General features: G+C 48.6%; 1 protein-coding gene across 6 annotated transcripts in view; it reads right to left on the bottom strand.

Annotated features, from left to right (window-relative positions):
- The window catches only part of NFATC2 (nuclear factor of activated T cells 2), a 161,320-nt gene that overhangs the window by 51,234 nt on the left and 94,664 nt on the right, over positions 1-15,422 (bottom strand). For all 6 annotated transcript variants that reach the window (XM_060120465.1, XM_060120464.1, XM_060120462.1 and 3 more), the window contains one exon: positions 14,733-14,873. In XM_060120465.1, coding sequence (XP_059976448.1) covers positions 14,733-14,873 — 141 coding nt within the window. The remainder of the gene's footprint in view (positions 1-14,732; positions 14,874-15,422) is intronic.

Below are 15,422 nucleotides of genomic sequence, written 5' to 3'. Positions count from 1 at the left end.
ACATCTCCCATCAGAGCATACAAAAGTATCAGCAGCTCCAAAGGCTGCTGATGGGTCCAGGACAGAGCCAGGAGCTGACACCAGCCACTGCTCAGAAGGAAGCAAGAAAGGATAGACGGATAGATGTCAAGGAATTTGAAGTGAAGTCATCAAGATAGGGTATTTCCAGTGTGTAAAGCCCGGGACCGAACTCTTCAGAGAAAATCCTCATTTCTTTATCAAAGACAGGTCAAAGGTCATCCAACAGAGACACGTGTCCCCCTCTCGGGTGGTGGTACGAGCTAGGCACAGGTCCTCATCAAAAAACCACGTCTCTATTCACTAACTGCAGTGCAAGCTCTAAGTCAGAAGATCAAGTAACAAGTTAACTGAGGAAATGAACAGCATGTCGACGTCTGGTGTATCACCCTCCCCCTAGCCTCTCAGTGGCTGAAGTGAGTTCTGCCATTGATGGCACCATGGCTCTTTGGGTCTGGTTCATTACCATGTATGAGCGTCACTCACTTAGAAGAGAAGGGACCATTTTCATGTCTCAAAATTGGGAGGAGAGAGAGAGAAGTACCCAGAAACGTGATTGGGAAGTATTACGCTGGGTCCATAAAGCTGCCACCCAGCTCTCTTCCTTGACTCACGTCAATAAGTGGGAGATGAAGCAGAGAAAATACAAAATGACGGTGTGATGAAAGGGTGTCACCATGAGGAGAGTCCTCAAGGTCCCTTCCCCTGGTCTAAGGAGCCCTTCTGCCCAAATTTCACACTTGTCTCCATCTCCGGTGAGCACACATAATACACAAAATGCCACCCAGCAACAGCCATAGAATTCTAGGTACAGGTGCTAGACAGTAGCCTTAAAAATTAGCCAGCCAAACACCATCAGATAGGGAAACTGAGGCCCAGAGAAGGAAGGGGGGCTGTCCAGAGACACGCGGTAGACAGTTATTAAACCAACAAGTAGCACAGTCCAATAACAAAGGGAATGCTTTCAAGGAAAGAAGCTCAAGGTGACTAAGCAGAGAGAAGATGCCAGCTTCCTGGGAGGCTGGAGAAAGGTCCTACATAGGGACGATCTTTTTACGTCGCATCCACCGCACAGGTTCACGCACATCTTCTCAAACCTTTCCCTGCTTCCCCTGTGCCTCCAGAAATACCATCTAAAATCCCACGGCGGCCTTGAAGGCCCTGCCCGACCTTGCTCCTGCCTCCGTTCCAGCCCCTTGGGGCACCATTCTCACCCCTCCTACTACTTTTTTTAAAAGCCAATTGGCCTCACCCCAGACCTCTGGCTTGTTTTGTGGCCTATAGAGTGGCTTAGCGGCTTTTTAATTAGCTGCTGCCATTTCAAAATGAGATTTCACCAGAAAATGAAGTTTTTGCTCCTGAAAAAAAAAAAAAAACCAAATTCAGATGATCTGGCCGTTCTGGGCACCCCCGACAGGAACCGGACCACAGTGGCCTCTCCGGATGGCGGTGCAGGCACCGCTTCACCACAGCCCCCCGCCCTGGCCCGCACGTCTCCCACCTACTTTCCGGCCCTACCTTAGGGGACCTTTGAGAGACAGGTACCTCTCCCCACACTGTGACGAGGGGAACTTGTCAGGGTTCTGCAGAAAGGCCCTCCACTGGGATGTGCCCGAGGTTCTCTCAGGACTGTACGACATTTTGGCCAGAAGAAGCCACTGCCCAATATCATCTCAGGCAGCGTCCCACTCTGCTGCTGTATACCGCCCCCCCCCCCCAAAAAAAAACAAAGACCCCCGGCCCTTTCCTATCTGTCAGGACAGGAGAACTCGCCTCCCTTCCTCCTGGACCACAGGCCCCTTGCTCCAAGGACCTGACCTTCTCTTTGCTTCAAAACCAGAACCACGTGCCCAGGAGGCCCTTGGCCACCACGCAGCCCAGCAAGGGCCCCGGTGCGTCGACACAGGGCTCCCAGCGTGGGCCGCAGAGGGTCGTCCCCCCACCCGCTCACTGAGAAGCCCTCCCACCGCCACCCGCCGAGCTCCAGCCTGGCAGCCAGGCGGCCACATCCCAAGCTCCAGATGTCAGCCCAGGAAAGCAGCCTGTGGGGTTTAGGAGGAAATGCCTACTCACCCCAGCGTCCCCCAGCGACACGTTTACTGTAGCCCCCAGCCTTCTCGGGCGTGTTCCGTGGCCAGGACAGACTTCCCCTCTATGGGTCACCAGAACGCTCTCCGTTTTATCCTACATACCCCAAACTCCGGAGCAGACAGACCCAGCTTTGAATTCCTCCTCGTGTTGGAATTAGCTGTGTGAGCTGGGATAAGCTACTTTACCTCTCTGTCTCTTATCCAAAATACGGGGATAATCACAGCACCTACACATCACAGGTTCATTCCAAGAGAAGAGACCCAGACGGAGTATAAACATTCAACAGACATTGGCAAGCATTAGCAGCAGGGCTAGCAGCAACAGATGATATAAATATTGGCTTCTTTATCTTTTTTTGCATTTGTTCCATGACTGAAAACAAAACACAAGCATTTTTCAATCAGAAAATAATAAAAAACATTCTCTGATTGCAGTTATAAATACATTTGCGGGCAGGCATGGGCTGGAGGGTATTTACAAAAGGACAACGTCTGTTACAGGAGACAGGTGGCATGGTGCCTGAGTTTCTTTCCTTTCAAAAAGGGGTGTTTACACCATTATCTCAACTTTTTAAAAGCCCCAAGGGCAGCTTCAGGCATCTAGTCTGGCTGTGTATCTCCCGTGGTCCCTGCACTCCGCTCTGAACAAACAAGCCCTCAACGGGAAGTGAAAGCCGCCGTTGCGTCCTTGATGCTATATAGCATATGGAAGACACACCAAGGGGGCTGGTCTCTAAGGGGAGCGTGCGGCTTACAAAATACCTCAAGGCCATTTTCCTGGGCTCTTCTTCCATTCCCCCACCCCACATGAAATCCCAGCTCATAGGTCCTGGGTTTCACCAAGAGAACATACTAATCCCATCCTCTGAATGGAGCTTCCAGGAGGCAGTGGAATTCACAGTAAATGCTGGCAGGACTCAGCCTGATGTCACTCTGTCTGGGTTCAAGTCCCATCATGGCCATTTACTTGCTGTGTGGCCCTTGAATGGTATCTTAACCTCTGTGCCTCAATTTCCTCATAGGCCAGACAATAAACTTAATTTCTTGACTTCAAAGAGCTGTTGTAAGAATTCAAATAGAAATTATACGTAAAATCCTTAGCAAAACGCCCAGCCCATAGTGAGTGCTGTTAGCACTATTATTACTTTAGAATTTGGTATCTCACATAGGTCCAACTTTAAGGAGAAAGAATTGGCTGGCCATCTTGACCCCAGTATTCTGGTGGGTATCACAGCGTCTCGTTTCAGTCCTTTGCATTACACTTCTCATTGCAAATAAATAAAATGGCCATAGAAAGTATTCATTGATAGGGACAGATTGAATCGATCATGGGCCATCCATACTCGTTATGGAATATCAGGTATAGAAATCTCTTCAAATAAGGACGGTCATGTTTTCTGACCTAGAAATGCATCCCTGCTATATTAAAAAGCAGAATTTTTTTTCTTATTTCTTTTTTTTTTGGCTGCGTTGGGTCTTCGTTGCTGTGCACGGGCTTTCTCTAGTTGCAGCGAGCAGAGGCTACTCTTCGTTGTGGTGCGTGGGCTTTTCATTGTGGTGGCTTCTCCTGTTGTGGAGCACAGGCTTTAGGCATGCGGGCTTCAGTAGTTGCGGCACGTGGGCTCAGTAGTTGTGGCGCACCACCCCTAGGGCACGCGGGCTTCAGTAGTTGTGGCGCACGGGCTTAGTTGCTCCGCAGCATGTGGGATCTTCCCGGACCAGGGACTGAATCCATGTCCCCTGCACTGGCAGGCAGATTCTTAACGCTTGGGAAGATTCTTAATCAGGGAAGTCCTAAAAGCAGAATTTTTAAAGTGTAGCGGACTAGTACACGAGGCATGACATCACTTTGTTGAGTCTATAAACATCTCTGCTTATGCTTAAGGAACCTGTGCCCCAAGCTGCCTGGATAGTCACAACTCCACGCCTGGGACTGGATGGATGAGGTGAGACCTTCACGCCTTCCTTCACATGATTCAAGAAACATGGTAGAATTATGGGCGATTTTAATTGATGTGCATTTTTAAAATAAAGTTTTTCTCTTAAGAAAAAAGCATATTGCAACTGCCTGTTGATTTGTCTATCTCCCAGGAGCCCCCGGGGGCCACGATCTTAGAGGGAGGCTGGGCATGGACCACCAGTGTGGATTAAGCTCCTACAGCACAGCAGGCCCCCTGCAGGCTGCTGGGGCCTTGACACAAGCCACACGTGCCCTCTTGCCCTCAGTGGCCCCCAGACAAAGAGGCAGGGCCCTGGGTCCCACAGGAGCTCAAAGAGAAATGGATTCACGGTTCCTCACCTCTGCTGGGATGGGGACACTGCCTCCTTCCTCAGCTTCCGACCCCCGACTCAGCTCCGGATACACTGGCCTCCTCTATCCCCTCCAACAGCCATGCCTGCCCTTCTCCATACCTCACCAGGACCAGTGCCTCCCCACACTTCAGGTCCGGCTCAGGGAGGTCCCCCCGTCCTCTGTAATTTTCTTCTCCTACCTTCCACTCTCCGACATCATTTTATCGGCCCACTGGTTTTCCATCTCTCTCTCCTGCTAGGCTGGGGGCTCCCGGAGAGCAGGGCCACGTGGTGGTCTTGTTCTCGGCTTTCTCCCCAGCACTACGTGTCTGGCCCTTAATAGATGCTCAATAAACAATGGTGGACTAAATGAACAAACTGACCTCATATTCCCCAGTGCTCAGCCCACAGCCAGAGCTCAGGAAATGTCTGACCACTGGCCTCTCCAGCAAAAAGACCCCACAAAGAGAAATCACTGAACCCTTGTTGAAGTGTCCTTTCTGTGAACAGACTGAGAAGGAATGAGCCTGGAGTACAGATGCAGACAAGGAATCAAACTCAACCAGAGCCACTCAGCCCGAGTTCAAGATAATCCACCTCCCCCGATCCCTACCCCAGGTCTGGGACTTGGAAAACCTGCCCAGAACAGAAGAGGCTCAAGAAGACCAAGTCTGCTTCTCCTGCTCTGGCTGAGATGAAATAAGGGACTTCGGTCTTTCAAGCAGATGTTCGGGCAAACTTCCCCTGTCCTAAATTAACACGGGCTGGCAGCCAGCACAAAATAGGCTCTTCCAAGCCTTTACTCAGAGGCGAAGAGAAAAGAGCCAATTTCTTTGGGCAAAGAGGTTGGGTCTAGAGAAGACTTAGCAAGACTCTGCAAGAGAAAAAAAAATGGGGTGGGATGAAGCGCATGGCCCAAGTAACACCACAGCCTTTGTTTCAACTTGGTGGCAGTGCCAGGGGAACATGCCTCAATAGCCAGTGTGTCTGTGGATGGATGGCCCCTATACTTGGGTTTGCTGAGTGGATTCTCTTTGCAGGCAGCTCTTGAACCCTACGATGGAGCAAAGCAGCAGGAAGCAGCAGGGCTGGCGATGGATCCGGGCTAGAGCCTTAGCAGTCAGCCTCGTGTCAGCAACGGGCTCGTGTCAGCACTCACAGCAGAAACGCGCACGCTTTCAGGAAGAGGGAAGCAAATCCGTCCTCACTGGGGCCGTGAGCGTGCCACTGGGCTCGAGGCAAACGGAGAGGAAATCAAAGTGTCTGCTTGGGTTAGGAAACTGTGTGTGACGCTTCCCAGGCCTGGCCCTGCTTTTTAAAATTAGCTACATGAAGATGGTCGAAGTCATTTCAGTCTGCTCTTTACCACTGCTAACTAGCAGAAAAACGCATGCTCCCTGGATGCACGGGCTTAATGAGCCCAGCAGATGGGGGGATCGGGAGTGGCCCCTTAGTTAGGATCTCCCCGACCCGAAATGGTACCACTGCCCCTGTGTATTTCCTGAGAGCTGGAGCGGAGTGCCTTGATTCCCACACTTCCCCCTCTCCTCCTGCCCTGCCACTTCCTGGTGGGCTTACCTGCCCTGTCCCCCACCTGCACAACTGCAGCGGCTGCTCAGTCACCTCCCAGCTTCCACTTGTCCCCGCACCCAACCCCCAAAGACCATTCTCCATCCAGATTGCCAGAGCAACCTTAAAAAATGTAAATGACATCATGCCACCCCCCTGCTTAAAAGCCTCCAAGAGCGACTCGCTTTTGGAATGAAATCCAAACTCCTCGCCACGCCTACATGGCCCAGCATGACCTGACCGCCCCCCCTCCTTTGCGACCTCTCCAGGCTTGACTGGTGTCACACTCCCGCTCACTCTCACCCTGCACCAGCCGCCTGGGTCTGCTTTCAGTTCCCCAAACACCCCAAGCTCATCCCCACGCTGAGACCCTGGCACAGGGCAGTTCCTTCTGCCCTGGACACTCTTCTGACCATCCACATGGCTCCCTCTTTCCTGCCTTTAGGGCTCTGCTCAAAGCCACCTCTTCAGGGAAGCCCTCCCTGACTGCACTGTCCATGGTTGCCAGATTTAATAAATAAAAATGCAGACGGTTCAGTTAAATTTGAATTTCAGAAAATGATGAATACTCTTTTAACTACCAGTTTGTCCCAAGCTCTGTGCCACTGCAAAGGACATACTCATACTAAAGAAATGCACTGCTTGAGATTTGAAATTAACTTAGCATCCTATATTTTTCTGTGAACTTCCAGCCCCTTTGCTCTTGCTCCTAGGACTGGTTTCCCTGTCTTCACAGCACTCGCCCTGTCTCAAAGTGACCTGCTTATAAACAAGTTTCAGACTGTCCACCCCCTGAGGGCAGGGATCTCGTATGTCATATGCCCCCAGTGCCTGGCATAGAACCTGCACACAGTAGGGGTTTAATAAACATCTGGGGAGCAACTACGGAAGTCCTGGGGGCTGAGTGACCAGAGGAGTGAGGCTAAAAGAGCAACAACAGGTCATTTACATAGAGGCCGGATTTCAGCTCATCTTTCATGCCTCCAGGGGCACCTCTTCTCAGCAGTGGGCTGTCATCTCTAGATGTCCCACAGCAGCTCACACAGTCATCCTGGGAACCGGGAAGTGGGAGTTTGGGGCCCCCCCTTCCTCTGACGTGCCCTGTCATCTCAAGGAAGTCTGCCAATCTCCCTCGGTGAGTTGGCTTCCCATCTGTAAGATGGGGCCGCGGGAGGGCCATTAGTCATGTTCCCTCCACTGTATCGGGTGTGACAGCAGGAGTCTGAAGGCTCGGGGCTGAGAGGAGGGGAGAGACCCACCCGTGCCAGGAGGGACTCTTCTCCCAGACAAGAAACCAACACAGGCCTGCCTTCCCCACTCCCTGTTAAGTAAACTGAGCTCCCAGAGGACATATGGAAGGTCAGCTGACATTGTCTGGGCACCTCCTATGGCCCGACACTTTCAGATCCTTGATCTCCTTTTATTGCTGAAATATCACCAACACCATTTTAGAGATGGGGAAACTAAGTCCCAAAGCACATAATATGAGGCCTATCCAGGCTTCAAGCCAAATCTGCTGGATGATCCAAAATCCAGCCTGCTGACCCCTTAAATACATACAATTTTTACTTTAAAAAAAAAAGTATGCAACCACAACTGTAGGGGAAAAAATAATAATAACACAAGAGGGTGTCAGACCATTCATTAATAAAAGATATCATGATTTTCTTGACGGAGGTGGAAATTCCAGCCTAATTGCAAATTACAGAACGTCTGTGGTCTCCAAGAACAATTTCTGATGGTGGAAACATTAGGACCCGAGTTAATTAGAAAACATTTCTCTGTGTCCTTTTTCAGGCATTTAAACAGCAGGATCCTTTCACACCAAAGTCTGTTCTCACAAGCAAGAGGACTGAAGTTTGGACAAATATTCAGCCCTCTGAAAATAAGACCATTTTCTCTATCTCCAGTGGGGCTCCCGAGGGGCGATCTGGCCTCTGTCTTTGGAGGAAAGCTCTGTGTCCCAGCCAGCTGTGTGTAAGGGGTGGGCTCCAGCTCCGGGGGGCCAGTGACACCGTGGACGTGAGTCATCAAGGGCAAAGGTCTACAGAGCCTTAGTCATGGGCAAGCCCAGCTTGGAGTCTGACCTTTCCCAGAGGGAAGACCAAGGCAGAGAGACTCCCAGACGAGGTCAAGTGTTTCAGAAGACACCAGACCAGGTGAAGCCCAACCCACGGAGAAAAACAGGTGGGAAGAGGAGGTGTCTTCTCTAAGCGAGTTCCAATGTTTCCAGGGCACTAATTCATGGAAAAGTACTTAATTTAGCAAAAAAATTTTATTTTAAGCATATGCATTTGTATTTATTAAACAAAGCTCAAAATACAACCTTTGGGAACCTCCAAGTCATAAAATGATTCACATTAGGATATGATGACTCAGTGGGAAAGAGGGAATTCCACCACCCACGCCTCCTTTCTAAAAAATCAATTTGCCCTCTCAACAGGTGATAGGGGCCTCTGCCATCAGAGTGGTCCAGAAAATCGTCCAACAAAACAAAACACAAGTTCTCTTCAAACAATTTAAGTTTCAAAGCTGAGTAATCCGACGCGGGCAAGTTTCCAACCTACGCCCCCGCGGGACACAGAGAGCCAGGGAGCTACTTGGCTGGGGCCGGGGGCCTGAATTAAGAAAGATTTACCAGCTGAAAAATTCCAAAACCCTGTGTCATGTGGAGGAACCTTCCAAAACATTGGCTCCCACCCAGGCGCAGCGAGTCGCTCAAAGCCATGGCAACCCGGTTTCCGCTGCCACATCCCTTTTAGTTTTGTGTCCTTAGATTTTTTCCTGTTTTGCAATGTTTTGCTGGGACCCCCGACTCCGCCTGAGGCCTGGGTGGCCGGGCGCCAGGGTTACCAGCTGAAGTCAGGAACAGCCTGGACTTCCTGGCGTGACCTTCGCCTAGAAGGTTACACATTTTTAAAATTTCACAGAATATATAAAGGTTTTTCAGCAATGACTGAAAATGGTAAATAGGAAAGATGCTGATCGTTCTGTTGGGTTCCTCTTTGTCCTCTTGGATGTGACTAGAGAGATTCCTTGGGGATTGATGATAAATGTTGCCTGGGATTCCAGCTCTGTTACCTGCTGTGAGCTGACCTGGGGCCCATGGCTTGACCTCTGTGAGCCTCAGTTGTCTCATCTGTAAAATGGGGGTAATGCACCTGCCTCTTGGGGCCAGGGTGACTATTAAAGGAGAGGACACATTCACTCAACAATATGTATAAGAACCTACTAAGTGTGAGGGGCCGTTCTAGATGCTGCACATACAGCAGCAAACACCAAGTCGCCGTCCTCAAGGAAGTCTGACGTGGGAGACATCAGAGACAAGATAATTCCAGTAGAGCTGAGTACTACTGGGAAAACAGGGCAGGGCAATGGGACAGAGAGGGACAGGGCTGTGGCGGAGGCTGAACAACTTCAGAGCAATTGGTCAAGGAGGGGCTCCTTAAGAAAGTCACCCTGAGCTGAGACTTGGAGGAGTAGGAGGCCACAACCCATGAGGAAACAGCAAAAGCAAAGGTCCTGTGACAGAAAGGTGTGTGGGGCGTTTGAGGACAGGATGAAGACGGTGTAGCTACAGCCAAAGGAGCAAGAGGGCGAGTCCCAAAAGCTGAAATCAGAGAGACGGGCAAGGGCCAGCACATACGGGCTCTTGGAAATCATTCAAATGATTAAAAATGGTAATAAAAACAATATGATAATCATTATTATTACTGCTGCTATAAATAAGATGCCATTTTCCAAAACACCGAGCTTTTCTAACTTAAGAAACACCACGCTACCCCTCTCCTACTGTTTTTCCACCGTCCTCCGATTTGTCATCCTGCTGGAGTGGAAACTGCCAATTCCATTTCAGTCGACGGCTATAAAAAGAACTTTGGAGCTGGTGGTGCCGATGACCCAACATGGGGGCTGAGATTAGCCCAGGAGGCTGTCCACCTTTCCTTAATGTGGGAACCAGCTGGGGTTCCCCTTCCTTGGAAAACTTCAACTGTTCCACTCGGCCCCACCTCGCAGCGGCCCTGCTGGCCAAACTGTCCATGGAGATGGGAACGGGGCTGCGTTTTGGAAAAAAGAAGTTGAGCAACAGGGATTCCCCCTGCAGAAGGCAGTCCTGGGCTGGGAGGCAAGTTCTTGGGGTCAAAAGAGCAGGACTGGCTCCCTGCAAGCACAAGGCAATTCCCCCCTCTGTCTGTCAGAGCCACCCGGAGCCAGATATCCCACCAGAGAAGCCCACCGCTTCTCTGAGGGCCCAGGGACACCTCAGACACCCCGGCTTGTCTGTTGGCATCGATCCAGGAACCGTATTCACCCCAGGTTCTTGTACGTTAGACACGCCACAGTCCTAAATGGACCTACCTGGCCTCAGTGACTTGCTGCAGAATTCAAGAGTCTATCTCACCACAAGATGGTTCAAGTCAGTGGCTCAGAGCAGCTAAAGGATCTTCAGACAAATTAACCTGGTTCTGAGCTTTTTCAAAGTAGAATAGCTAAATGATCAAGGATACAGATGCTTGAGCCAGGCTTCCTAGGGGCCAACCCAGCACTGCCATTTACCAGCTGTGTGATCTTCGATAAGTTATTTAACCTCTCTGGGTTCAGTTTCTCATCAGAAAATAGCTATCCTGTAGGGCTGCCATGAGGAATCAGATTGTTTATGCATATAAAGTGCTTAGAACAAGGCCTGGCACATAGTTTATTATTACTTATTCTTGTTCTTCAATGTCTCTTGGTTCCATGAGATAAAATCGTACCCATCCTTGTCTTTCCACAGCCAAGATATGATGATGATGATGAGAATAATAATAAAAGCTGACATTTAATGAGCATCTATAATGTGCCAAGCTCTATGCAAAGAGCCTAATCTGAATCATCTCATTTAATCTTCTTGTCTCTCAAGTGAAGTAAATCATCTGTATTTTACAAAAGAGGAAATATTGGCTCAGAGAGGTGACATGACTTACCCAGGATGACAAAGCTACTAAACGCAGATCATGGGTTCGACCCAGGCCGTCTGACCTCAGAGCTATGCTGGTAACCACTGCAGCTTACAGCCTCCCAAAGTCTGCCTGCCAGGCCTGCACTGGGGCAGTGTGCGTCCAATAAACAATGTCTATGGCCTAAGCAATGAGAATACTGGAGAAACCGTAAAAATAACAACAAACACTCCACAAGCACGCCCGATGTGCTGAGTGCCTGCTGCTTGCTTATGCGTTTAACTCTGGGAGGGAAAGACCGTTATTAACTTGCTCACTGGAACCTGAGGTCCAGGGAAACTGAACAACAGAACGATGTTGTATTATCTGCAGGTGAGTCCCCTAACTTCTCCACGCTTAGCCACCTGCCTCCCGCGGGTGTCCGGTTAGATGAGACAAGATGCAGAGCGCAGCAGGCAAAGGGCCCGCCCACAGACAGCATTCAACCAGAGAAAACTATTATCATCCCTCTTCTTATTAACATGCAATTTTTCAAAGTTGAAACAGACTCTGGGTTTTCCTCCCTTCAAGAGGTAAACTGAAATTTCTTCTGAAACCAAGAGAAGGAAAGCTAGAGAGTAAATGCCTTCCAGCCATCCAGCCATCCAGCCGGCAAATACCTATTGGAGGCCCTTGAGTAGCCTCACAAGTAGCCTCACAAGCTCCCTAGACAGTTTAAAGCTGTCTGGCTCCTAACTCCACAAGGAACTTGGTAGCACCTGGCCTCCAAGCCAATCCCTGCACACTTCCAGCAGCCCCTCAAGGAGACTGCCAACATGGACACAGAGAACAAGATGTCTATATATTACTAGCATTTCCCCTCTGCCAATAAGGTGCCTTGAAGCCATACACTTCTTGTGAAAGTCAGCAGAAGGCCAGCAGGATGACTTCCTGGGCCTGAGGATCCGTCAGGTAATGTTTACTTGGCTATTTACATTTCATGCCCCTCTCCTGCTCAAGAACCCACCATGACTCCCTGTTACCTTACTCATGTGCAGACTAAACCAAGCCGTGTCTCTACCTGGCATAAGGAGACCTCTCTGCTCTGGGCTTCGCCTGCTCATCAAAGCACTTCCTGGTGATAACCAGCCTCTACTCCAGCCACACAGGTTTGCTCTCTGTCTCATGAGAGCCTAATAACTTCTTGCCACGAGACTGCTGTTCTGCCGCCTGACAAAGTCTCCTCCAAAATGTATCAAGACACTTAAAAATGTGCATGCCCCTGGAATCCACGACACCACATGTAGGCCTCAACCCTAGGAAATAACAATAACAAACAGCATTAGCTAATACATATCAAGCACTTACTATATACAGTTGGCCCTCCAAATCCACAGGTTCCACATCCATGGATCCAACCAACCACAGATAAAAATATTCCAAAAAAAAATTCCAGAAAGTTCCAAAAAGCAAAACTTGAATTTGCCATTCACTGGCAACTATTTACATAGCATTTACCTGGTATTAGGTCTTATAAGTAACCTAGAGTGATTTAAAGTACATGAGAGGATGTGCATAGCTTCTATGCAAATACTACACCACTGTATACAAAGGACTTGAGCATTTGCAGAGTTTGGTATCCACGGGGATCCTGGCACCAATCTCTTGCAGATACTAAGGGACAACTGTACCAAGCATTTATGAACTCTTAATCGTATGACCACCCTATGAGGTAGAACTGCCACCATTCTCTTTATACAGAGAAGGAAACTGTTGCCCAGAGAGGTTAAGTAACTTGCCCAAGGTCCCCCAGCTAGAAAGTAGTAGACCTGGGCTTTGAACACAAGCCGACTGGCTGGAGAACATGAGTCCTTACCTAGCTGACCAAAGGAATATAGAGGATGTTCATCACTGAGTTACTTATAATAGCACAGAGTTGGAAGCAGCCTAATATCCAATAAAGGGAGAATGGTTAAATAAAGTACTGGACAACCATATGACAGATGCAATGCACCCACTTACACATCTGCGTTCCTCTCCCCTCAAGGCACCACCATAGCCCCTCAAACCCGCAGGGACTGACCAAGTGCCTTCTGAACCACTCAAACCCACCTGTCCGTCTCCCCACTGCCACAGCCTTACTTAATGCCCGTTTTTTGTTTTTGTTTTTTTTTTGGCAATGGCTTCACCAAACTTCTTTAAAACCATCTGCCTTCTATCATGCTTCCAAAGTGTAAGGAAGCAGTTGTCACACCCTAGTCACAGGGCCAGCCCATCTCAAGAGGAGGCTTTGTGTGAACTGGGAAGAATCACCCCTTCTCTAAGACACTCCGCTTCCTCCCATCAGAAGTTTAGTAACACACAGCTCCAGGACGTATCCAGTTTGAATGGCAGCCCCCAGAGGAGGTACCCTCATGCAGTGCAAAATCCCCACAAGTGGACAACCTGCCTGTGATAGTCTGTGGATCATCCTCAGGGCAGTAAACAAAACAGATGAACACCACTTTGAATTAACTGGAAATCATGTCATAGGAAGAAAAAAAAAAAAAAAAAGCTTGGCCTAGCATCCATAACTATCAAATAAATTACATAATCTGATATTTTTTCTGCTTTTGATCACTGTCTTTCTACCATGTCCTCATTGGTAATCACATTAACAGACAGTCCATATAAGAAAGAATACACAGGTCCAATAAACAGAAACATTAAACCTCTCATAGCAAAGGAGTGCCAAGTCAAAGAAGTACCAATTCAGCAAATATTTTTTTAAATTAAAAAACATGGCACTTCTGGGATGGGGTGAAACCATCACTGACACAGTATTGGTGGAAGTTCCCAGTTTGTATATTTCTGGAAGGTAATTTGAATTCTAGAAGCAATATGTATTTAAAGCTCTCAAAATGACTATCCAAAATTGCACTCTGGAATAAACCCTAAATAAACAAAAAAGATACACATGGAGACTCATATAAGAAGATTAATTAATCCTACAAGTATAACAAGATTAACTGCAGTACTATTTATAACAAAAATATAAGCAGCCAATATTTGTTGACTTACAATATACCTGGTGCCACTATAATTACCTGACGTGTATTAACTCATTTAACCCTCGCGACAACCCTATGGGGTAATAACTCTTGCTATTATCATTCTATACATAAAGAAATGGAGGCACAGAAAGGTCAGGTAATTTGCCTAAGATCACAGAGCAAGCAAGTAGCAAAGGCAGGATTTGAACCCACGATATCCAGGGCCAGAGCATGCACAATTAATCATTGTGTTGCTAGCCCTCCCTTCTTGATAACAGTAAAAAAAAACTTAAAAGAATGTGTCTCCTGATGTGAAAATATAATTTTTTTTTTAAAAGTTAGGGGTGGGGGGCTTCCCTGGTGGCGCAGTGGTTGAGAGTCTGCCTGCTGATGCAGGGGACGCGGGTTCGTGCCCCGGTCCGGGAAGATCCCACATGCCGCGGAGCCGCTGGGCCCGTGAGCCATGGCCGCTGAGCCTGCGCGTCCGGAGCCTGTGCTCCACAACGGGAGAGGCCACAACAGGGCGAGGCCCGTGCACCGCAAAAAAAAAAAAAAAAAAAAAGAAAAGAAAAAAGTTCGGGGTGGGCAAAACTTTATCATCCAACAAAACAAGCCAGGATGAGTTGAAATACATTATAACACACTCATGCGATGGTGAACCGTATGGATATCAAGATCCCTGGAGACAAGGGAAATTTCTCATGGGAAGGAGAGCAGGATAGGAAACTCTACACAATGGGATCCATCCCCCAAATCAATGTCACTGGAAAGAAAAAGATGGTCACTTTTGTATGGCCCTCAGAAGGCCCCCTGACCTGTGGTCTTCTCGGTAAACACGACTTTGGACTCGGCCGTGAAGTTCTGTCCCGTGAGAATCATCTGCTGGCCCCCGTAGACCAGGCAGCTGTCGATGTCTTGTCTTTCCACCATGGGCAGCTCATGGGCGGATCGCTGGGCTGCGGGCGAGAGAAAAAGAAGACACTGTGATGACAGGAGACGCCCATGCAGAATCGTCCAGTGATTTCACCGGAACGGGACACAATGCACTCTGCCCACCTTTGTCACTTGTTGTCATTGCAAACATGGAAGCCTCACCCCTGGCAACCAGTGACTATGCAAATATTATGTTCTCGTCAAAATGCTCCAAGTAATTTGGGCTAATTTTCTCCTAACAACACGTTTCATTTTCATGAATCAAGAGACAGATGCCTGTTCTCCTTTTAGGGAGGAAAGGAGAGTAAGAATTTGATTTTTTTTTTTTTTTTTATAAAAGGATGGGCAAATCGACTTTTTTGTAAGAGATTTCCTTTGCTAGAATGTCCTCTCTTCTCCTGCACTTGATGTCAGCAACACGCGAAGGGCTCACGGATGTAAACTTTAGGACCTGATTCCTAAAGGTTCAGATGCCTTGGCCTTGGAATTCGTTTGCCATCCTGAACATGATTTGCCCCCATCACTTCTCTGACCATACTTCCTAGAACTCCCCCTTGCTCACTCTGCTCCAG

Source organism: Mesoplodon densirostris, chromosome 16, assembly GCF_025265405.1.
Source record: "Mesoplodon densirostris isolate mMesDen1 chromosome 16, mMesDen1 primary haplotype, whole genome shotgun sequence".
Lineage (NCBI taxonomy): Eukaryota > Metazoa > Chordata > Mammalia > Artiodactyla > Ziphiidae > Mesoplodon > Mesoplodon densirostris.
This window is presented reverse-complemented; position numbering and strand designations above follow the sequence as displayed.